The sequence below is a fragment of the Peromyscus leucopus genome, chromosome 8a, assembly GCF_004664715.2.
Source record: "Peromyscus leucopus breed LL Stock chromosome 8a, UCI_PerLeu_2.1, whole genome shotgun sequence".
In the NCBI taxonomy this organism is placed as follows: Eukaryota; Metazoa; Chordata; class Mammalia; order Rodentia; family Cricetidae; genus Peromyscus; species Peromyscus leucopus.
In genome coordinates, this window is record NC_051085.1 from 39,259,876 (window position 1) to 39,287,050 (window position 27,175).

The following is a 27,175-nucleotide window of genomic DNA, read 5'->3' on the forward strand; positions in this document are numbered from 1 at the left end:
TGTGGAGGTCTAAAGAGGGGGCTTGGATCCCCTGGAACTGGAGTTAAGGACAGTTGTGAGCCACCATGTGGGTGCTAGGAATCGAACCAGGGTCCTCTGCAGGAGCGACAACAAGTGCTCTGACCTGCCGAGCAGTCTTTAGCCTCCTTCTCCTCCTCCTCCTTCCAGCCTCCTGTGCCGTGTGCATTTGGTGACAGTGGTAAAAGGGCTGTGTTCAGAGTTCAGTCAGACTTGCCTAGAAAGAATTTAGCTAGCTGGGCGGTGGTGGCGCACGCCTTTAATCCCAGCACTCGGGAGGCAGAGCCAGGTGGATCTCTGTGAGTTCGAGGCCAGCCTGGGCTACCAAGTGAGTTCCAGGAGAGGCACAAAGCTACGCAGAGAAACCCTGTCTTGAAAAACCAAAACCAAAAAAAAAAAAAGAATTTAGCTAAATACTTTAATGAAGGTAATGATAATTAGTGACCTTTATATATCGCTTCCTTATTTTATTCTTTTCTGGTTTGGTTTTTAGTATGGGGGATGTTTTCTCAGGAGACTATAACCCTAGTCCTCATTTTATTTTGAGACAGGGTCTTACTAAGTTTCCCAGGCTGGCCTTGAACTTATTCTGTAGCTTAGGATGGCCTTGAGTTTGCTACTCCTGTCTCAATATCCCAAGTAGCTGGAATTATAGGACTGAGCCACTCAGACCAGCTTCTTTTTTTTATCTTATATTTGCTGGTGTTTTGTTTGGGAAGAGCTTCCATTCTAACTTAGAACAAGCTCTTGTTAGAGTTGGCAAAATGGCTTATTAGCCAGTAAAGGTAATGCCAGCCTGTTTGAAGCCATTGGGCCCACATGGTAGAAGGAAAGAATAGACTTCCATGAAGTGTTCTTTGACCTCCGTGTGTGTCGCATGCTCATGCACCTGTCCTCACATGAGCGAGCGCTCATGCACACACTGAGTAAGGAAGGAAAAAAAGAGGAGTGAATGTAAAAAATACACAACCTTTTCTAGTTAATAGAGAGAATATTAAAGTCTTCGCAAACTGAAACCTCATTTGCCCACCTTATAATGTCTGCCGCAGATAATTCGGTTTTTTTTCCTGTTGTTAGAGGCTTGTTGATATAAAAGAAAGTACACATTCTATAACAAGAGATACCGAAGTGTTGTTTTATGGAGAAAGGGGAAATGAGAAAGTACGAATTTCTGCAATATTCAGATATTTCAATCAGTCTTCCTGTGTAGCCTGGGCTGGCCTCAAACTCAGGACCTGCTGAGGTTACAGGCACTTCCCAACAGGCCTGATGAAATGGATAGTGTTTGAAGTATTAGCTTAGCTTCCTAACACCTGGAAGTTTTCACTGTAGTCTATCCTCTGGCTTGTCACCCACTCTTCTTGTATCGAAAGCTTAAATTCTTCTCAGAGAATTTTGGATTCTTCACATATGTACTAGATACACTTAGCAGTTTTATTCAGGGTCTGTAGAGAAGCAAAGAGCCTTGTCAAGCTTGAGGAACACATATCTTTAATCCTAGCACTCAAGGGGCAGAGGCAGACAGATTTCTGAGATTTCAAAGTCAGCCTGGTTTACATAGCAAGTTCCAGGCCCACCAGGACTACATAGTGGTAAATAAAAGAGAGACGAAGCTAACTGTGTTGGCCAAAAGTACACTTCACTCTGAAAATGGTTCTGTAGTTGTGCTTTTCTAAAGTATGAGTTATGGTCAGCCTGAAACAGGCTGTCAGTTTATCTTCTGTTCAGAATTGGAGAGGCCAGGCAGATTAAAGGCGGGCGTGGCACACACCTTTAATCCCATCACTAGGGAGGCAGAGGCAGACAGCAGACAGATCTCTGAGCTCCAAGCCAGCCTGGTCTGCAGAATAAGTTCCAGGACAGCCAGGGCTACACAGAGGAAACCTGTCTCAAAAAACAAACAACAACAAACTGATGGAGAACATTGGTAATAAAAGAGTACTAAGCCAGGCTGAAATGAGTAGATAGAATGCCGTGCACTCAGCTGGGCTGTTGGGCACACAAGGAATTTCCTTCTAAATTAAGCTAGTCTCAAACTTAGAGGTATAGCCTCTCCTTCAGTTAGAGCTCTAGTGTCTTATTTAAAACGCATTGTAGAAGTACAAGCAGCCTAGGCTGTTGTTCTGGACGATCCTGAGTTCAGACCCTGTTGCTGCTACTCAGCAATCTCAGAAGCTCAGGTTCTTTGTAAGTAGGAACTTTGCATGATCAATGCAATTATTACACACACACACACACACACACACACACACACACACACACACACACAGAGAGAGAGAGAGAGAGAGAGAGAGAGAGAGAGAGAGAGAGAGAGAAACATAGCTCTTGCTTGCTGCCCATCAAAAAACATTTTTGTTTTATCATGTCTTTCTAGGTAAGAGTCTTCCTAAAATGTTCCCAGAAAGGTAATGGTCTAAATTTAATAGTGATAGGGAATATCTAATTCACCTCTTACTTCATCTTTTCATATGGGTGTCCTTTTTATTTTAAAGTAATACAGGTTCAACATATCTAATTGGAAAATCTAAAATTCAAAATATCTTGAGCACCAACAATATGCTCAAAAGGTTTATGCCATCTCAGATTGGGGTTTTTATGAGATGCCAGCCCATAAAAACCATGCAAATACTACAGAATTTCCATAAACTCTGGAATTTGAACACTTTTGTTCCCAAGCATTTCAAGTAAGAAATACTGAACATGTAATCATTTTTATGGTTAACAGTAAAGGATCTTCCTCTTCCACGATTTGTTGCTTCAAAGAATGAACAAGAATCTCGCCATGCAGCCTCATACTCTTCAGATTCTGAAAGCCAGGGCTCTTACTCTGGTGTGATTCCCCCTCCTCCTGGCAGGGGGCAAGTTAAGAAGGGACCTGGAAGCCATGATGCGGTTCAGCCTCGTCCATCTGCAGATCAGCAGGTATCCACATGCATGTGAATGTCGTCAGCCAGTGTCCCGGGAGAGGTTTACTTACAAACACTTATTGGTATTTGGTAATTAAAATGTCACCTCAGAATGAAAATGTTTAAAGAACGTTTTTCCGTAGGAACCTGCATCTCCAGTAGTTTCACCCCAGCAGTCCCCACCAGCCTCTCCACACACATGGAGGAAACATAACCGCCATCCCAGTGGGGGAAACAGCGAGAGACCCCTTGCAGGACCGGGGCCGTTCTGGTCGCCTTTTGGTGACGCACAATCAGGTATTTAAAGATTCTTTTTGTAAATTAAAAGAAATTAGTAACATTCCTCTAAGTATTATCCCCAAATCCTTTTTTTCTTATAAATTAAGTTAACTAAAAGCAGACTCAGTTATGAAGTTTGTAGGTAGATACATAGCTTTGGAAAGTAGCAGTTACATCTGTGATGCTTGGACAAGAGTTTATGGTTGCCAGGTAGCCCGAGGATACAACGAATAATTATTTCCTACAAATGTTGGCAATATAGAGATTTTAATATTGACAAGGAAAAACAGAATGACCAAAAAGCTTTACACGAAACACTTTGAATTGAACAGAAAGGATTCCATTTCCTTACAATGATTTAGAGAAAAAGGGAAACTATCACAATGTCTACATGATAGTGCATTGTGATCGCAGTCAGACCTGGTAACAACTCCTTGTCTCTTCCGTGAGTCAGCGTGCCCATCCGTTCTCCTTCTAGGCTCTTCTGCTGGTGATGCCGTGTGGTCTGGGCATTCCCCTCCTCCACCTCAAGAAAACTGGGTCAGTTTTGCAGATACTCCACCAACCAGTACTCTTTTAACCATGCATCCTGCTTCTGTCCAGGTGTGACATTTTATTGGAATTGCATTTTTATTTGCTTCATTCTAAGAATCACTGCAGTCATTGTTTTTATACTTTGCTATTGCAGGTTTTACAAATGCAAGTTCACTCTTACTAAAAAAAAAAAAAATCAAAACTCTGCTCTGTGCTGTTTCTTCAAGTCTGTTACCCACAGAATGTTCCACTAAGTTTTGCCTGATTTTATTTCTGTTTCTAATTCCCTAGTGAAGTTTTAAAAGATTTCTACATGTGGGAATATATTCGCTTGGCTTTCTTAGCACATTTTTCATAACTTTCTGTTGCTTACATAAATGCTATCATTCTACATGTTTATATACTCACTGTGCAAAAACATATCCAATAACCTGAGCATAACAATATGTGGTTTGCTGATGACTTCTTACCTTTTAAATATCCTCAAAAAAGTAAATTTGAGTTTCACAGAAAAGTAACCTAGCAATCTTGGTCCATATAAGCATTAGATAGATACTGTACTGAGGAAACAATGTTTCATTACAGGACCAGACCACAGTACGAACTGTAGCCTCAGCTACAACTGCCAATGAGATTCGTAGGCAATCCAGTAGTTATGATGACCCTTGGAAAATAACAGATGAACAAAGACAGTATTATGTAAATCAGTTTAAAACCATTCAGCCTGATCTAAACGGATTTATTCCAGGTGAGTCGTTGAAAACAGAAGTTCTTCTAGATGGGCTGGGACAGAGTCTCCCTTGCATTGTCTCACAGACATGGTTTTGTTGATCCTGGATTTCAGTTATTGCTCATAGTATTTGTCTAAAGGGACTTTATAGTCTCTGGGAAACAAAAACATGACATTTTCACATTATAGTGTCACCTTTTCTCCAGTCTGCGACTGTTACCTTCTTCTGGTCTTAGATCTGTATTCAGAATAACATTAAGCAAAACTGTTTTAATATTTCAGGATCTGCAGCTAAAGAATTTTTTACAAAATCAAAACTTCCTATTCTTGAACTTTCTCATATTTGGTAAGTGTGGTCTATTGTTAGCTGGTTCATGTGGGTTGTTTGCAAAGAATTTCTAGCACCTTAAAACCAAGACTAAGCTGGGTGGTGGTGGCGCATGCCTTTAATCCCAGCACTCGGGAGGCAGAGCCAGGTGAATCTCTGTGAGTTTGAGGCCAGCCTGGGCTACCAAGTGAGCTCCAGGAAAGGCGCAAAGCTACACAGAGAAACCCTGTCTCGAAAAACCAAAAAAACAAAACAAAACAAAAAAAAACCAAGACTAGACTTAGGTACTAGTGGAGAACTCAGTATGACTGAGGACAGTGAGCCTCTTTCTAGGAAAGAAATAAACAAGACTAGTTAGAGAAGTTCTTGTGAACTAAAATTAAAGCTGTGCTCACTTCCTCTGTTGCTAGTGTACTGCATGCAGAAAAAGCTGTTATCGTACCTGCCGATTTCTCTTGGTCTTCATCAAGATTTCTCCTGGTCTTCATCAAGTTTATATCTAGCCAAAAACGCAAGAATGGTGCTTAGCTCTCATGTTAAACGTAGACTGAGACTCTCAAGATAGCTTCCACATAATTGGAAGTAGTCCTTGGAACACAAATAGAGCCTCAAGTTACATTTAAAAACTGAACGATCAGATAAACATTATTTCTACTTTATATCATTTATAACTTCCCTAAGACCAGGAACAGCAATACAGGCTTTGTAGTCACAGCTTTCAGGAGGCGGAGATGGGAGGATTAGGAATTTAAGGTCAGCCTAGCACATACACCTGGGTTCAGTGTAGGGGCAAAGACAGCAGGGCAGAGGCCATGTTTTTCTATTAAACTTGAACCAGGCTATTTTCTTAAAGTGTAAAGCTGTTGAACTTTGATAATAAAAACAGAATTTTAAATAATTTCCAGGAGTTTATTTTATATACCTTACTTGAACTAAACTCTATTATTAAAATTCATTTGGTGACTTTAATTTTGGAGACTATTTTTCCTATTTTACTCTGAGAATGTCGAGCATGTAGGAATGTTGACAGGATCATACCCTGAGCTTTCAGATGTCAGTCACTTGATTCTGTGGTACATTTGTGATATATTTGTTTTGTTACACCTCTCTTGCACATATGGGATTTTTTTTAACTTCCTTGTGATAAATTTTTGTCTACTTTTTTTTATAAATGAGGGAGTCCAAAGCAAAGTGTGATAATGGGCTTGTCTTCCAGGGAACTCTCAGACTTCGATAAAGATGGCGCATTGACACTGGATGAGTTTTGTGCTGCTTTTCATCTGGTGGTTGCTAGGAAGAATGGCTATGACTTACCAGAAAAACTCCCTGAAAGCCTGATGCCCAAACTGATAGATTTGGAAGATTCAGCAGGTGAGACTAGCAGCCACAGAGAGCTGGAGTCTACTTAGTCAGTGGTTCTCAACCTTCCTAATGCTGAGATCCTTCAATAAATACAGTTCTTCATGCTGTGGTGACCCCCAACCATAAAACTATTGTTCATTGCTACTTCATAACTATAATTTTGCTACTGTTATGAATTGTAACGTAAATATTTTGGAGATAGAGTTTTGTCAGAGGGGTCATAACCCACAGCTTAAGAACCACTGGCTTAGATGAACCATTAGTATAAACTTCATTTTGAAAAGGAAATTAAGATAGATGTTACAATGAAGTTTAATAGCATAAATGTTTTTATCAAGAGCACACATTTGGCTAAGCATAGTGATACACAACTTTAATCCCAGCAAAGGCAGATAGATCTCTGAGTTTGAGGCCAGCCTGGTCTACATTATCAAGTTCCAGGCTGGTCAGAGCTTCATAGTGAGGCCCTGTCCCTCACCTCCCCCCCCCCAAAAAAAAAGTAAATAAAAGTGCTAAAAATGGATAGACTGAATTTGAATTAGTAGGTATTCAGCTTTAGTAGAGGTCCAGAAGGCTGGGCGTGGTTTGTCACTTGGAATCCCAGCACCTGGGAGACTGAGACAGGAAGATCTCTGCAAGTTCCCAGCCAGCTTGGGCTACAGGATAAGAGCCTGTCTCAAGGTAAAAAATGAGAAAAGCAATCAAAAGAGCTTTCTTCTTACCCATGGGAGGATGAGACTTGAAGAGAATTTCACAGTGATGCCCACTGACTGTCAAAAGCACTGTTTCTAACGGCATGGTGAACTGTCTAAAAAGTGTTGGAATGCATCATGAGCCTTTCTAGTCAATGTGTTAGGCTTTCATAATAATAAGCATCTTGGGGTTTTTTGAAGACTAAAGAAATCTGTAAATTTTGAATTTGATCTTAGACTAATACTATTGTGTATAATGATATAGATGTAATCATTAACAAATAACAGAAAAAGCAGATGCCTATTTATTGGTATCTTTCTTCAAAAGGAAAGAGACTACAGCTGTTGACTGTGGTTTTCTTCAGTTCTGAGAGAATGAAAGGCAGTGGACGGTCACATTCCCAGTGACCCTAATCATAAAGCTGCCCATTGTCTCCAGTGCTCTTGTCCAAGCTTTCTTTCAGGCATGGAGATGAAAGATCGTACTTTAAAGAGGGAAATTAAGGCTGAATTTAGCTCTTAGTAGCCATTATCTGTAAGAACATTTGTTAACCTAAGAACATCCATGGCCTGCCTTTCTTATCAGTTCCCTAAGCAGTAGGGAGTTACAGAGAAGCAGTCACACACAGTCACTTTCCTCTAGACAGCTGTTGCCTTGGGCAGACTTGAACCCAGTCTTTGAGCCCGTAAGATTTTTGGGATTTTTTTTTTTTTCTTTTTACGTGAAGAATGCTGTGGGTCTTTTGATTGGGATTACATTGAATGTGTACATTGTGTTTGGTAGGATGGCCATCCTGCACTATAAGTTCTCATATGTAGTCTTTATTAGGTTGAAGTATGTTCACTCTAGTCCTACTGTCTCTGGAACTTCTGTCATGAAAACATCTATTGATGACCATGTGATTTTTGTCTAAGTCGTTTATATGATTTTCTGTATTTATTGTCTTACATATGTTGGACTGGCCCTGCGTTTCTACAGTAAAGGCAGCTTGATCATGGTAGTCAGTCCAGAGACTGGCTTTGGTAAGACAGTTGCAATTTTACATGCGTTTTTAGGGTTATTTGACACACCTGCCTCTCAGAGTATTTGACTAGAAGCTTCTTGTTGGTTATACGTCACTGCCTAGCAAGTCACCATTGAATATGCTAAGGCAGTGTTCATAGTTTTGAAATGACTACATTTCAGAGCAAGTGGAGTTCACCTGCTCATCTGAGCAGCTCAGCAGCATGTGCTTGAAATGCAAGCAGAGGGAAAGCAACGACCCCTTCTGTCTCCTCCTCCATTATGATTGCCGCATGCAGTAGAACTGGGTGTGGGTTGCTCTGTTGGTCTCAGGTATGGCATAAAGTCCCTGGACTTTAACTAGGACTTCCTATGTGGATATTTTTTTACAGTAAGGAAGAGACAATATCAAACATTTTATAAGTAATTCACTAAAAATCCATGTAAATTCAGAAATGAGATTATATTGACCAAATTAAGCATTGTTAATGATTTCTTTTGTATTCTTCCAAATTTTTCAGTATAATAGTATACAGACCAAGAGATCAGTTTGTACACAAATTCAATCATACTGTATATCCCTAGTTCTTCTCTTATAACATCAGACAGATACCTTGGCACTTCATGAGATACAGAGCTGGCTAGAAGATTCTTTTTCATAGAACATATTCCATAATATGGATGTGCCTATAACCAGTTTCCTGTTAAATTTCTTTTCCATTTGCCTTAAGACAGCATCGCACTGAACATGCTTAGACATTTGTCTTTGTTTTGAAAGTTCATTACTGAAGTCCCCCCAGTTGTTTCCAATATAACAGCTGTGATACAGTCAGGGGCAGAGTAGAACCTTCAGGAAGGAGGCAGGCTGACAGTGTTCAGTCTCCTGCTGGAACACTGTGAGAGGTCAGAGGTAAATTCCCCCGTTGGTATTTGTGGATGGACAGGCGCTCTGCACTGAGTATTTCCAGGGAGCGGAGTTGAGGAGGTGCTGTTGATTTCCAGCACCTCAGACACTTACAGTTTCCAGAACAAGAGCAATTTGCTCTCCTCCTACGGCCATTTGTTGTTCTGTGAATAAAGTGGCAGAGAACAAGGGGACAGTGTTGGCAGTCTGTCCTAGGACAGCAGCTTTTCTACGTGCTGATCTTAACCTTCGAATAGTCTCAAAAACTATGGACTCCAAGAGCCTTTATGCGTGTGAGTTAAATAGTTAATAATTTATTTTCCCTTGTTCCTTCCCCAGTACTCATGTTTTAAAAATACTTGTGTAGCCAGGCAGCAGTGGCCCACGCCTTTAATCCCAGCACTCGGGAGGCAGAGCCAGGCGGATCTCTGTGAGTTCAGGCCAGCCTGGTCTACAGAGCGAGATCCAGGACAGGCACCAAAGCTACACAGAAAAAACCTGTCTCAGAAAAAAAATACTTGTATCTTCGTTTAAAAATAACACCAATAAACTCTTTACATGTTAGCATAAATATTTTTATGAAAATATTCTCTAAAATATGAAGTTCATGAAGAAGGTGCCATTGTTTTCCCTTTTTCAAATCTCTGTAATAACTGCCAGTGGGCATCAGCCAGCTTGTCAGATGGCTTTCTTTATTCAATCTGTTGGGCTTATTATTTATTCAAGGTAAATTAGAAGTCCAAAAGGCTAAGCCCCACAAACCAAATTCAGTTTGCTACCTGACTCTGAATACATAGTCCTCAAACCGAGAAAGCTGGTGTGTGTGTGTGTGTGTGTGTGTGTGTGTGTGTGTGTGTGTGTGTGTGTTTTGTTTCAGATGGTGCTTGGGGTCAAGCCTGGTGCTGTACACACACTAACAAGTGTTCATCCACTGAGGGCATCCCTAGCCCAGGGTAGTTTGTGGTTTGGTTGGGTTAGGTCTTCTATATTCCAAGCTAGGCTCTAACTAGCTGTGTAGTAGAAGATTCATTGTAAACTTGTGCTCTACCTGCCTCTACCTCTTGACTGAGATTGTTGGTCTGTGCAGTGCTGAGATACAAGCCCGGAACTTGTAGCAGGGGCTGTACAAACTGCCATGGCCCAGCCTCCAGTGTTCATCATTAGAAAACCAGAAGAAGAGTGATATTGTATTGCACATGGAAATTCAATGACATTCAGTTTTAATGGTCATTAGTAAAACTGAATTGGGTTGTAGAGCTAGCCTCATGTTCTTAGAATTGGCCTGTGGTGGCCACTGTAGCATAGGCAGGATCGAGTAGTTGCGGTGATGGTCTACAGAGCTGCAGATGTTTACTGTCCAGCATGTCAGGACAAATAAACTTTGACAACTCAGGAAGCACACGGAGCAAATCTAGTCTTACATAGCAGATGGAAAGACTGCCCCATAGTGTTTTCAGGTTTTGTGGGAAGTCTTTGGTACTGTATTAAAACCCAGCTGTAGTTGCTTGAAAGTTAGTTGCAGTGTGGAAGATGAAATTATACCTTTTTGTTTGTTTTGCATCATAGCATTACAGATCATTTGTATTTGAATAAACCTTTCATGTATACATGATTTTGAATACAATATAATGGTTACTTGTAACAGTCCACTTCATTGAGTCATACAGACCTTTCAGATGTTGGGATATTCACTATGTCAGAAAACATCTTTGTTAATATCACAACTTTTTTAAAGATTTATTTATTTTATGTATATGAGCACTCTACCTGCATTTATGCCTCTGTGGTAGACAAGGGCATCAGATCCCACTATAGATGGCTGTGAGCCCCCATGTGGTTGCTTGGAATTAAACTCAGGACCTCTGGAAGAGCAGTCAGTACTCTTAACCACTGAACCATCTTTTCAACCCCACAATCTTCTTGTTAGAGAAGTTGGTAAGTGCTAGGAAGTCCTGAAGCTTATGGACACGTGTGCATAGTTCTCAGAATTGTAGTGTTTCCATGAAAGTTGATTTGAAAAACATATCTGCTTAATCAGGTCTAAAGAATTATGATTTGTTAGCAGTTTGTTCCAAAAAAGAAAGAGTGATAGTGTTCTATGAAAAAGCCATCCACTCATCTGTCAGCCGAGTCCCATGGTGCCTCCTTGGCTCAGTCAGTGCACTTGGATGTGCAGTAGATACACTTTGTATATCCCCACTTCACCATACTGGTATTAACAGGGTGTGGTTTCAGCTCTAGAACTCAATCAAATTAATCTCTACTTCTCCACTGTTAGCATTTCAGTGCCATGTTTTACTCATGTACTGTTTATTTGCTCATATTAAGATTCACTTCCATGTGCAGGAGGAAGACTGCAGTAACTTAGTAACCACACTTTTGCATCTTGCTTTGTGCGGAGGAGGAGGGACTCTTCCCTTTTGTTGCTTTTGCTCTGGTGGGCCCATGTCAACAGAAGGAAAATTAATGTCATTACACAAGTAATTTTGAGTTGTAGACCCCTGAAGCACTCTTGAAGTCATCCAAGAAGGAGCCCGTGGCCCATAGCTTTCTAGGAAAATAAATGCTGAAATAATTATTTGGGGAGTTAGCTTTCTCATTTTCAGCTTCAAGAGGCTAGATCCACTGTAGCTTTGTACTAGGTTGGATGAGTCCTCAGAATTGATCACAGGTAGTAAGTGCCCTAGAGTGAGAGTGGGGTGCAGATGGGCCTGAATTGATGGGAACATGACATCCGTGCCTGAGATTGTCCTGAGATGATGCTGAGTATGAGAGAGTCTGGCTCTAAATTGCTGCATCTAGAAATTAACCTTCCGGTAGTCAGTGCTATTTTTAAATTGATTTTCCCCCTTTATTATAAGGTCTTTTTTTTTTTTTTTTTTTTTTTTTTTGAGAATTTCAGGCATGTATATTGCGTGTCTTGATCGAATCCACCCCATTTCCTCCCCACCAGTTCCTACCCTACTGCTCCCTCCCAGCCAGTTTCAGGTCTTCTTTTTCTAGATCCAGGTCCACTCAGTGCTGCTGTGTGTGCGCACGCTCAGGGCTTTCTGCTGGAGCATGGGCATCCTTTCGGGCTGCATCCCTGATGACAACTGCCCTTCCTTTCCCCACAGCCATCAGTTGCCAATAGCTTCTCAGGAGAGTCTCCTGAGGACACTTGATGATTGTCCAGCTGGACCACTGCTTTTGGTTGCTATCACTTGTACGGTCAGCATCTCCTTCCCTAGGCTACTTTCTCGTTATCGTCATGAGGTAGGGTGGAGGGATCCATCGTGTGTGTTCCCACAGAAACAAACCCTGAACTGCCTGACGAGGCCTTGCCTGCTACTCCTTACAGTTTTTGTGCTACTTCATAGGAACTTGACGTCAGATGTCTTATGGAGTAGTGTCTGATGCTCTTCCGCTTCTGTTGGTTCTGGACCACTACTCTTAGGAGGATGTAAGGACCGAGCAAGTAGAAATAGCAATGTGATCTTACGATGTAAACTCACAGTGTGCTGGGCTGTGAACTAGAACCTGAGGGTAGTGTATTATAGGGAGAATCTCAGGGTGAGTGAATGGAACGTGGGAGAGCCCCTAATAAAGTGGAAGAAGCGAACTTTGAACTGTTAACCATCAGTGATTAACGATGATTCTGAGACCGTGGAAGCAAAAAACAAAAAGCCATTTCAACAAGTATCTGTTTGCATCTAGTATTAGATACTGTGTTGGGCACAGAGACTGGAAGGCTTCTGAATAGAGTGGAAGTTGAGGACTATACCTTGCTAGGTTTTATATAGCTGTCTGTCTAGAAATCCAGATGCCAAGAGCAATGAAAGAGGTATCTTAGTAGATAGGGTCATTATGGGCTAGGGAGAAACCTGGTGCTGGAAAATCCCAGGAATCCACAGGATGACCCCCACCCGAGACTCTTAACAATAGTGGAGAGGATGCCTGAGCCGGCCTTCTCCTTGAACCAAATTGGTGACTACCCTAATTGTCATCATAGAACCTTCATCCAGTAACTGATAGAAGCAGATACAGAGATCCACAGCCAGGCACTGGGCTGAGCTCCAGGAGTCCAGTTGAAGAGAGGGAGGAGGGATTATATGAGCAAGGGGGTGGGGGAGTCGGGCTCATGACAGGGAAACCCATAGAGACAGCTGACCCAAGCTGGGTGGAGCTCATAGACTCTGGACCGACAGCTAGGGACCTGCATGGAACCGAACTGGGCCCTCCGCATGTGTGACAGTTGTACAGCTTGGCCTATTTGTGGGTCCCCTAGCATGAGCTGGCTTTTTTGGAACCTATTCCCGATGGTGGGATGCCTTGTTCAGCCTTGATGCAGGGGGAAGGAGCTTTGTCCTGCCTCAACTTGATATGGCATGCTTTGTTGACTCCTGTGGGAGGCCTTACCCTTTTTGAGGAGTGGATGGGGGAGGGGTAGAGGAAATGGAGGGAGGGAACAGAAGGAGAGGAAGGGAGAAACTGTGGTTGGTATGTAAAGTAAATTTTTAAAAATTAACAATTAAAAAACAAAGAGCCCTTGCTTCTCTTAGAGAGGACCTCAGTTGAAGGTCCTGGCACCCATGTCAGCTGGCTCACAAACACCTACAACTCCACCTCCTGGAAATCTGATGCCGCCTTCTGGCCTCCACGGGTACTGCACTCATGTGCGCAAACCCAAACAGAGATACATAAAAATAAACATAATTAAAAACTAAAAAGAAAAAAGAAAGAAATCCAGATGTCAACATTTGTTAACAAGTGTCTTTCATTTTGCATGGAAAAATTCAAGAGCAATTTTCTTCAATTCTCCCATGGTCAAATGAACAGATGGTAGGATCATTTTTCATTATGTAGTCCCTGTTGATAGGGGATGTATTCAAAGCTCTGTAAAACTTGGAAAATTGAGATTTAGTTGTCATTGAAATTCCTTCTGTTTTAAGTGTAATTTTAGAGATTCTTTAAGACTTAAATGAAATTCAAACTAGAATATCTCAACATACTTAAAGACCATCTTGAAATCCTAGCATAGCTCTTACCTCACTTCAGTCTAGAAACACCAGTACACATAATGAAACGAGAAAAGCTTAGGTTTCGCAGGCCCAGCTACAGCTCAGTGGTAGGATGAGCATGTATTTAGTGTACACACAGCCCTGGATTTGAGCCTGGGGGGGGGGGGAATCCTAAAATAAATCCAGAGCCTTACATTTCATCTGGACTTGCTGACTTTACTTTTTTCTCATGGATAGGTACTCCTTTCGAGGTATAGTTTTATGGTAAGAGAAAGGTTTGTAGAGAAAATGTTAGTGAATTGGCAGTTTTCAAAATAATTCCAAGGGAAAATGGAAGAATTTTGTTTGATAGAAATCATTTTTGTTGGGAAAAATCGACTTAAAGTTGATTTTTTTATAGGCCGTCACAGGCCTTGACTGCAGACACACAGGGCAATGCCCCACTGGGGATTAGAGTGTGGGAGCCTTCCGCGCCCTGACTGAGCAGTGCTGAGGGGTACGCTGTGGGACGCTGACAGGATCCATCCACAGCTTTCCTGCGCTGTCAGCTGTCCAACGTTGGTCTTCCTGCTTTTTCCCAACTTGCCTTTCTTTTCATGAAAAGTTAGGAAGCCATGATGTCACATAGACTATAAATAATGTAAGCATTGTCTGTTAAAGTATCTACTTTGCAAAAGGAAACTCAGGAGTATAAATTACCACTTACCCAAAATTATCCAGTAGCTATACATAAATAAGTGAATCATCCGAACTACACTATGTTGTTGACGGGATTTCTGTGTCTGAATTGCAGATGTGGGGGACCAGCCAGGTGAGGTAGGTTATTCAGGCTCTCCTGCAGAAGCACCTCCAAGCAAGTCACCATCGATGCCGTCCCTGAACCAGACCTGGCCGGAGCTCAACCAGAGCAGTGAGGTTAGCAAAGCCTCCCTTTCTCGCTTCAAATTAGCTTGTTTATGGGAAGACGTTTCAAACGGTGTCTTAGCACTGGGCTCCTCCAGTGTGCACACAGCACAGGGTTCCTCCAGTACACACACGTGCACACAGCACAGGGTTCCCCCAGTACACACATGCGCACACAGCACAGGGTTCCTCCAGTACACACACGTGCACACAGCACTGGGTTCCCCCAGTACACACACGTGCACACACAGCACTGGGTTCCCCCAGTACACACACGTGCACACACAGCACAGGGTTCCTCCAGTACACACACGTGCACACAGCACAGGGTTCCTCCAGTGTGCACACAGCATAGGGTTCCCCCAGTACACACACGTGCACACAGCACAGGGTTCCCCCAGTACACACACGTGCACACAGCACAGGGTTCCTCCAGTACACACACATGCACACACAGCACAGGATTCCCAGTATGCACACAGTCGAGAGGACCTAAGAAAGACAGTGACAGAAATAGTAGTAGTCATGTGGCTTATGAGGTTTAGTGTACTCTGTACACTATCATGGTTTTCACCATCCATCCCCACTAAAGCTTCGTGAATTAGGTGGGGCAAATGTATAAACTGAAAGTCAAAGAGGGAGTGACTTAACCAGATCTCATGTCCAGGGAGATTCAAGAGCAATATTTGGACACAAGTCCTGTGTCCCCTTCACAGTATATATACTTCACAGTATATATATTTCACAGTATATATACTTCACAGTAGTATAAGCAGGGTATTCGAGGATACATTTGCAATCTTGGCATTAAAGTAATGGAAGAAACAAGTCACTGGGGTAGCTTTCTGCATGGAAGAAGTATCTTCTGCAACCGAAACTAGTTAAAATTAGTTTTATTTAAATACAAAATGGAGGCCAGGCGTGGTGGCACCCACCTTTAATCCCAGCACTTGAGAAGCAGAGGCAGGAGGATCTGTGTGAGTTCGAGGTCAGCCTGGTCTACATAGTGCGTTCCAGGACAGCCAAAGCTATGTAGAGAGACCCTGTCTCGAAAAAAATAATAATACAAAATGAAGTAATTTTACCCTATTAATTTTGACCAGTGGCATACAAAACAGTATAGGGACAAATGTGCTGCTTCCTAACTACTTGGACTTACGCTGTACAGACCATAAGAGAGCACTCTTAACATTAAGTGGAAGGTCCTGAGCACCCCATTCTCATACCCCTTGAGGTCTCCCAGTAAAACTTCTGTGCTCTAGTGAATCCATTATTAGCCTTTTAAGCAGCTTTCTTTGTTAACTGAGTTTCATATCTTCAAAAATTAATTTTTTGACTTCCAGGGGAAAGTAAGCCTTTGTGCTTTCTTGTCTTTTAAAGCCAGAAAAGTATTTTGTTAATGTCATGCTAGTTATTGGGGCTGCTGGGAAATGGAGACCTGGCAGTTCATAGGACTCACTGCTGCTAGTAGCTCCACCACCCCACCCCTACCTTCTGTAGGGTGTAGCCCATTAGCTACGTGTTTGTGGGAAGAGGGGGAGGGAGGAAGCCGTGAAGAGTTTGCTAGTAGAGGTTGCTTACGGAGGTAGGGTTAGAGTCATCAGGCTGCACTTACATTTTTTTGTCAGTTTTTAAAAAGCAATTATTAAGTTAACGGGGTGCTGTTAGCCATTGTTGATAGTTTGTACAGAAAAGCAATGCTTCTCAAGCATTAGGTTCCAGAGTCCATTCTAAAAGAAATCAGATGTGATCTTGAGAGATGGGGATAAAAGTACTTTTCAGTTCTGATTCCAGGTACATATTTTATCCCTCTCAAAAAGACCTACCAGGTTTTATTTTATAATTCTTAGTAATAAGATCATAAATGACATAAGTGTGTTGCTATGCATAAGAAGACCGGAAAGCTAATGAAACAATGATTTTAAAATGTTTTCTTAATAGCTATTAAAATATCTAATTGGAATTAAATTTATATTTTATATTTAATAAAAAATAAATTTTATCTCCCACAAACGCTTAATATTCTTTCAGTGTTAATTTGGCACTAATGGATACAGATTAGGTGCTATAGGAGAAAACACTACCAATAATCCCTAACTTTTTAAAGCACTTTTGATATGCCAGTCCATTCAAAGGCTCTTCACCTAATTTGACTTCTTAGTTCCTCATGACACTCCAGTGACGTGGGTATTACTAGTTTCATGTTAAAGATGATGTAATTGAAACACAGAGAGGTTATGGAACTCAGCCAAGTGCACACAGCCCAGCTAGTATGCCAGTAGTCAGGTGCCAGAGCCTGTTGCTGTTAAGGGCTGTACTTATAAAAATGATACAGACTGCCTTCCAGGGAGCTTAGTTCTGCATGTCATCTGTTTTCTATAAGGTAGACAGTTCACTTCCTTCTAAATCCTTGCAACAAGAATTACTGAAGAAGAAATTAATTACATTACCAAATTTGGTAAATCAGTTCCTTATGTGAAGCCCATGATAAAAGTGAGCAGTTGTGAGCTTTATTCACAACTTTAAATCAACATTATTTTTTCATGTTAAAGTAACCTGTAGGAAATGATGTTAAATGCTTCTATTAGCCATTTTTGTAGGTAATTTTCAGCAATATTCACATTTGCTAAAACCTAATTTTTATGTCTACTCAAATTGAATATCACTATTTTAAATATAAAGTTGAACTTTGAAGCATACAAGTATATACTCTTACAAACTGAATTATATAAAGGATTTTGGTCAATGAGGTAATTGTGTCTGTGTGTAAGCATTCATGTGTATATATTGTATATGTGTAAGTAGATGTTTCCCTCTTCAGAGGACTACTTGTCATTTTAAGAATCAGATTCAAATGATAGTTTTAATACAATCTTGATGTAAAAATTCTGTGCTGTTATTAAGATTGCAAATGGAATTTACTGTAATTAATGTTGACTTATCATTCCACCTATTTTAAGAGGTATGATATTTCTTTGTGTACCTCTTTTAGAACAGTAGTTTCTCCCGTGCATCTCCTGTATATAACACATACTCAGATGCTTGATTTGCTCTCATGGCCGCATTCTGATTTTCCTAGCATGGGGAGGGTGCCTGGATTGGCAGTTCTGTCTTGTGATCTGGCATGGCCCTGTTCGTGGTGCTGATTGCAGAGGTTGACTTGCTACAAATTGACAAATAAGCTCAAACGTTAGTAATTGCAGAATCCCTTGCATTTTATCTCAGCGATATTTTATTAAATATCTATGCATATGTATAGAATACGTGCATGTACATAATGGAATCATCTTTCAGGGGTCGCACTGGCAAGTCGCAGTGAATGCTCCATTTTATCTGAATTTCAGCTCCTCGGCTTCTTTAAATCAGTGTTTTAACTGGAGTTTGAACAGAATTTGAAGTTAACTTTGTTCCAGTCAAGACACCCCTGTGCATTTCTATTTGGTTGCCATTTCATCACTATACTCTGTTTTCTTGATGGTGTTTTGAGTGTTAATTCTGTAAAAGTTTTGATCTCATCTATAGAGATTGCATTAAATTTGTACCACACATTTGGTTATGAAGGTACTCACCTTACCTTACTCAGATGGCCCGGCATAGATGAGTCTGAAGTGGTTATGGGAATTAGGAACTCCAGCATTGCTGGCTCTGGGGACGCAGTTTGCAGTGCGGCCTCTGAATGACTTTGCTGAGTCTTCTCCAGTGATCTCCTGCGCATCTCCCCGTGCTGACTTCTCTCTCCTCTGTCTGTTCAGCAGTGGGAGACATTTAGTGAACGCTCTTCAAGCTCACAAACTCTGACCCAATTTGATTCTAACATTGCACCAGCTGATCCTGTAAGTCAATCACTTAGCTTGCTTGTTTGAAATTAATTTTATTAACCCAATTTCCATCATTATGGTTTTTAGCTGATATGCATGATTCAGTGTAGTGCTTAGAGGGAAATTTGGCAGGCCGTTTGATTTTTGTGTGCTCAATAGTGGAAGAACATTTTTGCCATTCCTTGTAGTTTGTAGTTATTTTGGTGAGAGAAAACTCTATGTTTAAAATCTGGTACATGTGTCTGTAAGGAGTATTTTGTGACAGTTGATTTGGTTAGCCATGTTACCATCTGCTAAGTGTATGTTCTATTAAACATAGACTACTTGTTTCAGTGTAGCCACTTTATGTAAATATTTTATGTGTATGCTTTTACATCATGTAACATGTACTCTATATGTGAATATTTATGCAGTGTCATTTTTTTTTAATATCCCAATAACACACCTTTTATTTTGTTGGTGTGTTGAGTTCTGGTGAAGAGCACTGAGTTCAGCCCAACAAGAGCAAACTGGTGGAGTTCACCCCTGTGCTCCAGAGCCTCTGTCTTGTCTTCCTGTTGTTTTCTGTGTTGCTTTTTAAGAAATGCTACAAAGTTCATATCCTGATTTGAAAATCAATTCTATCCCTATAGAGTTATACCTCACCTGTCCCTCAAATGCCTGAAATCTTTTAAACTGTAGCTAGAAATCATTCTTCTCACTTCTCACTCCTTTATGTGGTCTTTCTCTTGTTTCTTTTAAAGAGGACACATGCTAATAAGCATACTGCATAAAAAGACAAAGTAACTAGGAAGGAAGGAGAGTGTCCACATAGAAAGGTGCAGAGAAAGTGACACAGGACATTCATGTCTGTGCCCCACTCCCCAGTGTTGAGGTTTGAACCAAGAGCCTGGTTCATGCCAAAACGCTAAGCACTGAGCTCTCGCCAGAGCACAGGCACATTCTTTTTCGATGCTTTTGATCAAAGACAGCCAGCGTATATTCATTTTAAAGGGTCTTGATGTTTAATGTGGTTTGGGAGAAAGTGGCTTTTAAAGAAAATTCCGCTGCAGCAGGAAGTTAATGAGGTTTCGGTGTGTTTTACACTTTTATAGAGGATGCTTTTATAGCTACTGAATTCAATTCGAACATAATGTATGGATGTTTTAAAAATGTTACGGCTGTAATTTATTGTTTCCAAGGCTGTTAGTATGTGGATGACTCAGGCATTTGCTTCTTTGACTATGTTTAAACCTCTTGTCTCTGAAAATACTGAAATTTTGATACTTGTTCGAAGCCACAGTTCTGGTCTCTTGGGATGTGAGAAGCTCTATAACAGGAGTTTGCCTTAAGTTTCTTTTAGCCTTAAGCTTTATTTTTATTACTCCTGTCTTCTAGTTATTGTATAGTTTAACCAATGGAAATTTTTTATGAATTAGCAATAAAAGAAACTTGGTTTATTTTCTAACACTTAAAAGGCAGAAGAAATAATTACTGATAGTATAAACACTCTTCCAGACCAGGTGGAAACATCATTTGGGGGTTTTGCTTATTTCTTTGTTTGTTTTTGGTTTTGTTTTGAGACAGAGTCTTGTGTGGCCCAAGCTAACCTTGAACTCTACTACCAATTGGTGGGAAATAAAGAAAAAAATATTTAATGTTTTTCTCATATCTTAGAATAAAGTCCAGATTTGTGAGTGCCAACTATGGTGTTAAAAACTCTATAGCTCAGCAGGGCATGGTGACAAACGCCTGTAATTCTAGCATTTGGGAGGGAGAGACCAATGATCCTAGGCTACATTGAGAGACTCTGTCTTAAAAAAACAAGAAAAAAAAAAAAAAAAAAAAACCCCAAATTTTCCATCACTATCTGTAATATGACACAAGACTTTGAGAAAATAAGACATGGTTCATTGAGATTTTAAACTTGAATTTAGACTTCTGAATTTGGTCATACTATTAAATACTTATACTCAGCTGCCTATGCCTGGGGGTGGCTAGTAAATTAAATCTTTGTTCTCTAACTCATCTCATCTCACTTCAGATTCTCAATTAGGAAAACACTCTACTTTCACTTAATTGTGTCCTCTCCTATTAGTGTCTTACACTTCCTTTAATACCTGAGTGCTGCCTGTCCGCAGGCTACAGCCTGTAGCCACACTCTGAAATGACCCTTTGCAGGCTTGTATAAACAAGGATTGCAGTTAAGTGAGTTAGGACTTGTTCAGCAGAATCACCGTGGGGGGTGGGAGCAAAAGCCAACAAATTCAATGTACTGTTCTAGTATGAACTCAACATTTTCATTGAGTGGAGTGGGTTTAAAGGTCTGTGAAAGCTCAGCCTGGTCTACTGACACTTGACACCTGTCTCACAGGTCACCCTGTACACACCACAGCAGCAGCTTCGCAGTTGTGGTGAAACTGCAGTGCTGATGAGCTCATTTCCATAAACTTGTTTTCTCTTCTTTCACTTCCGCTAGGGTGATGGGATCAGCACACCAAGGGAGTTGTAGACTGATGGCGAGTGTAATGTACTAGTCTGCTTCCCGATGAGGGCTGTAGAGCTGAGCAGTTGAGCATATAAAATATAAAAAGGGTTAGCTTGATCCACCTGTAAGGCCGACCAACTCAGCTGATTTGATAGTACCCCTTCTGTGATATTCTACAGAAATAAAAGATGCCAGAAGAAAGATTTCAGTCTTCAACAGACCAGTTTAATTATTGTTAAGTGATGATCATGGTAATGCCAATTGTGGTAGTTATCATGGGATATAGCTGGGCAGAACTAGAGGTAGAAAAGGGTGTTTGGGGAAGTGTTGGACAGAAGGAGGTCCATTGTTTGTATGATGAATCTTTTTTTTTTTTTTTTAAGCTCAGAACCCTTTTTTTCGCGTTTAAGAGGAAAACAGTAGGGCAGACAAGCTGTAACTCAGTGGTTCTCTACCTTCCTAATGTTGTGACCCTTTAATACAGTTCCTCGTGTTGTGGTGACCCTGACCATAAAATTATTTTCATTGCTACTTCATGACTGTAATTTTGCTACTCTTATAAGTCATAATGTAAATACTTGATATGCAGGAGATCTCATCTGACCCCTGTGACAGGGTCTGTCAACCTCCAAAGGGTTGACCGGTTGAGAACCACTGCTGTGATCATTGGCAGCTGTCAGGAAGAGGGAGCTGGAGAAGAGAGAGGAAAGCTATGGCTTTAAGTTAGGGTCTAGAAAGCTGGCAGGTTCTGCAGTGGAGGCTGGGAAGCAGCTGCGTGACAGGAGGGGAGCAGAGCTCAGAGGATCAGGGGTGCCCAGGCTTTGGCCAGTAGCTGAGAGAGAAAGACAGGAAAAAGAGAAGTTAAGGAAAGTGGGCAGGCTGCGTGCCAGAGGCCCCGTAAGTGGTTCCCTGTGTGTCCTGATTGGAAGTGGGAGTTGGCGAAAGTAGAGCAAGGCCTTCGGAGCAGAGAATCTCGTGAGCAAGATAAGGTCTTCATAGCGACAGCATATGGCACGAATATGTGTGGAGGGAGGCTGGGCTTACAGACTGTAGTTAATCCAGATGGAGACATCTCAGCAGGCCAGACTGAGGAGGTCAGCCTCACTCAGTTGTCATCTGGGAGCTAGCACCACGTGCCAGGATGAGACAGGCAACTGGGGAAGCAGACTCCGCGGATGGTGTGAAGAAGTGGGGGTCAAAAGACAGACGCTGAGCTCTTAGCACGAGAATGGACAGTAGGCGGGGTTGGACTAGACAGGAAGGGGTGACAGGATGGTGGGTGTAGGGAAGGGGCCAGCTAAAGATACCCACCCTGACCCTGGAAGCCAGAACCGGTAAAAGAAACACAGCCTGGATCTGGGATCTGAGCCAGTGTAAGAAACAGTTTAGTCCTGAACCCAGAACCAAAGAAGTATGCCCTGACTCTGACACCAGTGCCAAAGAAACACACTTTGTCCCTAGAATCAGCCAGTTAAGGAATATGCCCTGGCCTTAGAATTAAAGCCAAAAAGCTAAGAAAGGCCAGTGAAAGAAGCACAGTTTGGCTCTGAAGTCAGAGCCATCTCTGCCCCTGACCAATGAAACTAACCAATCCCTGAGCAGAAAACCTTCTCCCTGGAGAAACTCCGCCCCCAAGAAATCCTATATAAACCACCCTGCCTGTTCAGTTGTGGGCTGTTCTTTCCCACCCCTGTAGAGGCAGCCACTCTCCTGGACTCCTCCTTCCCAAATACATCTTTTCCTCAAGGTTCTTGGGTGAAGATCTTCATTCACTGGCACAGAGAAGAAGAACCTTGCTAAGACATCTTTTAGGGTTCCTGGACCCTTAGAGGGTGAGACCCTGTATCCTCTGCTGGACAGAAAGTTTCTGCAGCAGGCATGTAGAAAATATTGAGAGATGAGCGTAAATATGACAGTATAAAAAAGTTCTGAATTATATTAATTAGGCACCCAAATATACGATACAGATGTGCAATTGGAAATGGCTTTTGGGCAATTTGAATAGGTAGAAGAAAGTGGGCAGAGCCTGCTTGCTACTGGTTTTTTGATGGTGGTGTGATGGGTTTTGTAGGGTTTATGTTTTTTGATTTGGAGATAGTAGATAAGAGCAGAGAGAAAGTATGACTTGTTATAGACATTCATGGTTCTTCATTAACATATTAAAGTGAAAGTTTCCTGTCTAGCTGCATAAGCCACAGACATAGTATATAATGCATTATTCTGAGGCTAGGCCTGGCCGTCCATGTTAGGCTTATCAGTATTTTGTTGTCTTCTGTGGGCCACAGAAGCCAGTGGACTAAAAGCTTTCAGATCATCAGCAGCCCGTAGTTGTTCAAGTACAGTGTGCTACTGAAAGCTGATGGGTTGGTACAGACTTAGCATACCTTTTGGGAAATTAAGGCTTAGATTTTTTTATTGCATATGCAATTTATGTGTAAATAAAAATATGTAATAAAATTAGCTGGGTAAGGTGGTTCACACCTTTAATCTTAGCACTTGGGAGTTAAAGGCCAGTCAGAGCTACATGGTGAGACTGTGGTTTGTTTTTTGTTTTGTTTTTAAAAGGCAATGAAATTATATTCACTTGAAAGATACAACAAATTTAATGTTTCACCTCATAACTTAAGAATATATTAGCCGGGCGGTGGTGGCGCCCGCCTTTAATCCCAGCACTCGGGAGGCAGAGCCAGGTGGATCTCTGTGAGTTCGAGGCCAGCCTGGGCTACCAAGTGAGCTCCAGGAAAGGTGCAAAGCTATGCAGAGAAACCCTGTCTCAAAAAAAAAAAAAAGAATATATGAAGGGTGTTAGAACAAGGCTCAGTAGTTAAGAGCTCCTTCTGCTCTTGCAAAGGGTCAGAACTCGGTTCCCAGCATCCGAGTTAAGCACTCTGAGGGATCGGATGCCTCTGGCCTCAGTGGGCACCTGTATCTACATATATACTCAATATATACTGACGGATCTTACTGTCTATTGCACCATGAGCCAGACAACTGATAAAAGAGACTTGAATCGGGCTGACAGTCCCAGAGGCCACGGTGGAGCAAAGGCACAGCACTAAGGGTTCAAACACAGGAGCCCACGGAGGCCGTTCGTCAATCCACCACAGTACACAGATCTTTACAATGTGAAGCAAAAACTAGAAAACTAGAGTTAAAATGGAAAAATCACTTGAGAGAGGAATAAATTAACCCAACTTTAACAATTAAAAGATCAAGGATTAGAGCCATACAATTAAAAATCCCATTCAGTGAATGTATTGAAAATTTTGTGTCCAAGTCAACAGTCCGTGTAGAAGGGACACATTTACAAACCTTGGAGACAGTATCATGTGTAAATGTCTAAATTTGGAATAGAGAAATATATATTTTGTAAAAGCATCACACGCACAAACTATTTTAGTGGTTAATTAGACTAAGAACAAAGTACAAAGAATACTAAGTATATTAATCATGCACTGGAAAAAAATGACATAAGGTGTATGTTTAAAAGCTGTATCATTTAGAAACAAACCAATATAGAAGATATGTACACACAGAGACTACAAGGAAGAAGTACAAACATTCTTTTTTGTGAGAAGCCACCAATACCCACCAGGTTAGCAAAAATGAAAATTCTAGCAATATAAAAAATTTTAAACTAAGATGTTATTAGTAAAGCCACATTTTTATAATCATAAATATGGCAATGTCTTAAATGTATTATTTTAAATATTTTTTGAGAATGTTAGAGAAATCAAAACTTTCACCTGTGTATAATATTGATATTTTAACTATAATTTTAGAGGTACAGGGAAATAGAAGGTCAGGTTTATTGCTTATTTACATGAATTTTGGTTAGATTCTCACTGGAATAGGAACAGGAAATTACTCTAAATGATTTTGTTCGTGTAATAGCTATGACACATTTGTTGTAAATTGTTTAAGTTTAGACAGAGTAAGCCAACGGCCTGTCAAATAAAAGGCGTGTGGTGTGTCCTTTTTCCCTCATCGGTTTTGTGACACTGAACGGTGTCCAGTGTCAACTGCAGGCCAGTGCCCCGTGCTGCACTCACTGCATTACTAGACACTCACCTGGGGGGGCTCAGGTCACAGGGATAGCATGGTAAGCATGGAGGAGCCACGCCCTCCCTGCCCTGGCTTTCAGCTGCTCTGAAGCCAGGTGTTTGATGGGGTTCTGTCGTTCCCCAGAGGGTCTCAGCCACAGAGCTGGCCTCCTTCCTAGGGCTTCTCTCTGCCTTCCTTCTGGTTCTGAGACGTCTCCTTTGTCGTCCGCTCATCCTCTTTTCTCGGCCTTTACTCTTCCTTCCGGAAGTCACTACCATCAACTACTGTACTCCTCTGGAATCGCCTCCCCATTGCTTAGACATATTTGATGTATTGCACTCATAAAATCCTGGCATGTTAGTGGGGGTGTTTTTCTTGTTCCTCTAAAGTAGTGTATTCCTTTATGGATAGGAAGCATTTATTATACCTACAGTTGCAGTAAGACAGACTTCTAGTTATTTTTGTTTTATAGGTTTAAAAAAAAGCAAAATTTTCTTAAGCACTTTAGCAAAAACAATTTTCAGTCTGTCACTTAGCTTTTGAGTTCTCATGAAATATTTTAATTTACCTCAAAGATTAACATTTATATAATCTCATCAGATCATTGCAGTTTGTTTTCATATATTGTTTTGAGCTATGTTTTTAATAAGCAAATTTCATTAAATTCTTTAATCAATTTAAAATTACATTATGAAATCAAATTATTCAGCATCTAAACTTGATTTTTTTAAATTGAGCTTTTAATTTTTAAAGATGTCATGTTTGCATTCCTATGAATGAGAAAAACTTGGGCAGGAGCTTTCTGTGTTGTTAATTTTCAGGATCCCACGATTCCTAACACAGATTCTGTACTTACTTCCTTTGTCTCTAGGACACTGCTATTGTCCATCCAGTTCCCATTCGCATGACTCCGAGCAAAATCCACATGCAGGAGATGGAACTGAAGAGATCGAGCAGTGGTAAGGGAGACGCCCTCAGGCCGCTGCAGCTCAGCTTGCTGCTGGAACGCAGAGGGAATTCTTCTTCCAAGGGTCGAGTTTCTTTCATAAATGACCTTTTTTGGTTTGGTTTTTTGAGGCAGGGTCTCATGACATAGCCTTGGGTATCCTGGAACTCTTTCTGTAGACCAGGCTGTCCCTGAATTCACAGAGATCCACCCGCCTCTGCCTCTAGAGTGCTGGGAGTAAAGACATACTCACTCCACCACACTGACTCGTAATTCTTTATTTTCCTTTTAAGCTACTACTTTTCTACAATTGTGTGTGCCCCCAGAGCTGCATCTTGAAACAAATGGCAGTTTTTAAAAGGAAATTGTTTACCGTATAAAGCTTTAAAATGAGGGTGTTTGGGGGAAATTTTACAAAATAAACAAGATCATTTGAAAATGAGACATTTCTGGTATTCTGGAATCTGAGGTTTTTTGTTGTTTAGATTTATTTTATTTTATATGTATGAGTATTTTCCCTATGTGTATGTGTATGCAACACTTGTGTGCCTGGTACCTGAAGAGGTCAGAGAGGCCACTGGATGCCCTGGCATGGAGTTGCAGATGGTGGTAAGGCACCATCTGGGTTCTCACTCTGTAGCTCCGCTGGCCTCAGACCCTTCATCTCCTGCCTCGGCCTCCCAGGTGCTTCAGTGCCAGCTGGGCAGCATCAGGCCGGCCTAGAAAATTCTCGGGAGCACTGACTGACTGTGTAGGTCAGCGTGGACAACATTTACAGCCCAGACTTGGGGTGGATTGTTGTTGCCTGTGCGGTAGGGATAAGTTAACCAAGTGAAAATGCAGAGAGATGAATTACCTTCTGTTGTAGAAGGTAACAGAACTTCCCAGGAACAAATTTATAATTGGTTTTATTAAAAAGATTGTGTTGTCTTAAGACACTTTCTGCAATATCTAAATGAAGTCTTATATTGTAATGTGATCTCTTATTAATTTTATCAATACAAATGTCTGTCTCTTGTATTGTTGCCTCTTTTAATTCTCTACTAGATCACACTAATCCCACAAGTCCATTGCTTGTGAAACCATCTGACCTTTCTGAAGAAAATAAAATCAACTCATCAGTGAAATTTCCTTCTGGAAATACTGTAGGTAAGTGAAAGATGGCATCATAGCTCACGTTTGAGTTTATTAAGTAAATTTAGAGTCTGGGGGATTGAGATATTTATTAATAACACTGTGTT

The 27,175-nt window shown here is 41.1% G+C and overlaps 1 protein-coding gene across 6 annotated transcripts in view; it reads left to right on the forward strand.

The window, feature by feature from the left end:
- Reps1 (RALBP1 associated Eps domain containing 1) overlaps positions 1–27,175 on the forward strand; it is a 77,681-nt gene that overhangs the window by 41,305 nt on the left and 9,201 nt on the right. For 2 of the 6 annotated variants that reach the window (XM_028860842.2, XM_028860833.2), the window contains exons 3-12: positions 2,744–2,940; positions 3,068–3,221; positions 3,682–3,806; positions 4,323–4,485; positions 4,750–4,813; positions 6,012–6,166; positions 14,550–14,671; positions 18,412–18,492; positions 25,860–25,947; positions 26,982–27,083. In XM_028860842.2, the coding sequence (XP_028716675.1) occupies positions 2,744–2,940; positions 3,068–3,221; positions 3,682–3,806; positions 4,323–4,485; positions 4,750–4,813; positions 6,012–6,166; positions 14,550–14,671; positions 18,412–18,492; positions 25,860–25,947; positions 26,982–27,083 (1,251 nt within the window). The remainder of the gene's footprint in view (positions 1–2,743; positions 2,941–3,067; positions 3,222–3,681; positions 3,807–4,322; positions 4,486–4,749; positions 4,814–6,011; positions 6,167–14,549; positions 14,672–18,411; positions 18,493–25,859; positions 25,948–26,981; positions 27,084–27,175) is intronic. The other 4 variants (XM_028860868.2, XM_028860863.2, XM_028860837.2 and 1 more) reach the window with 3 other exon arrangements.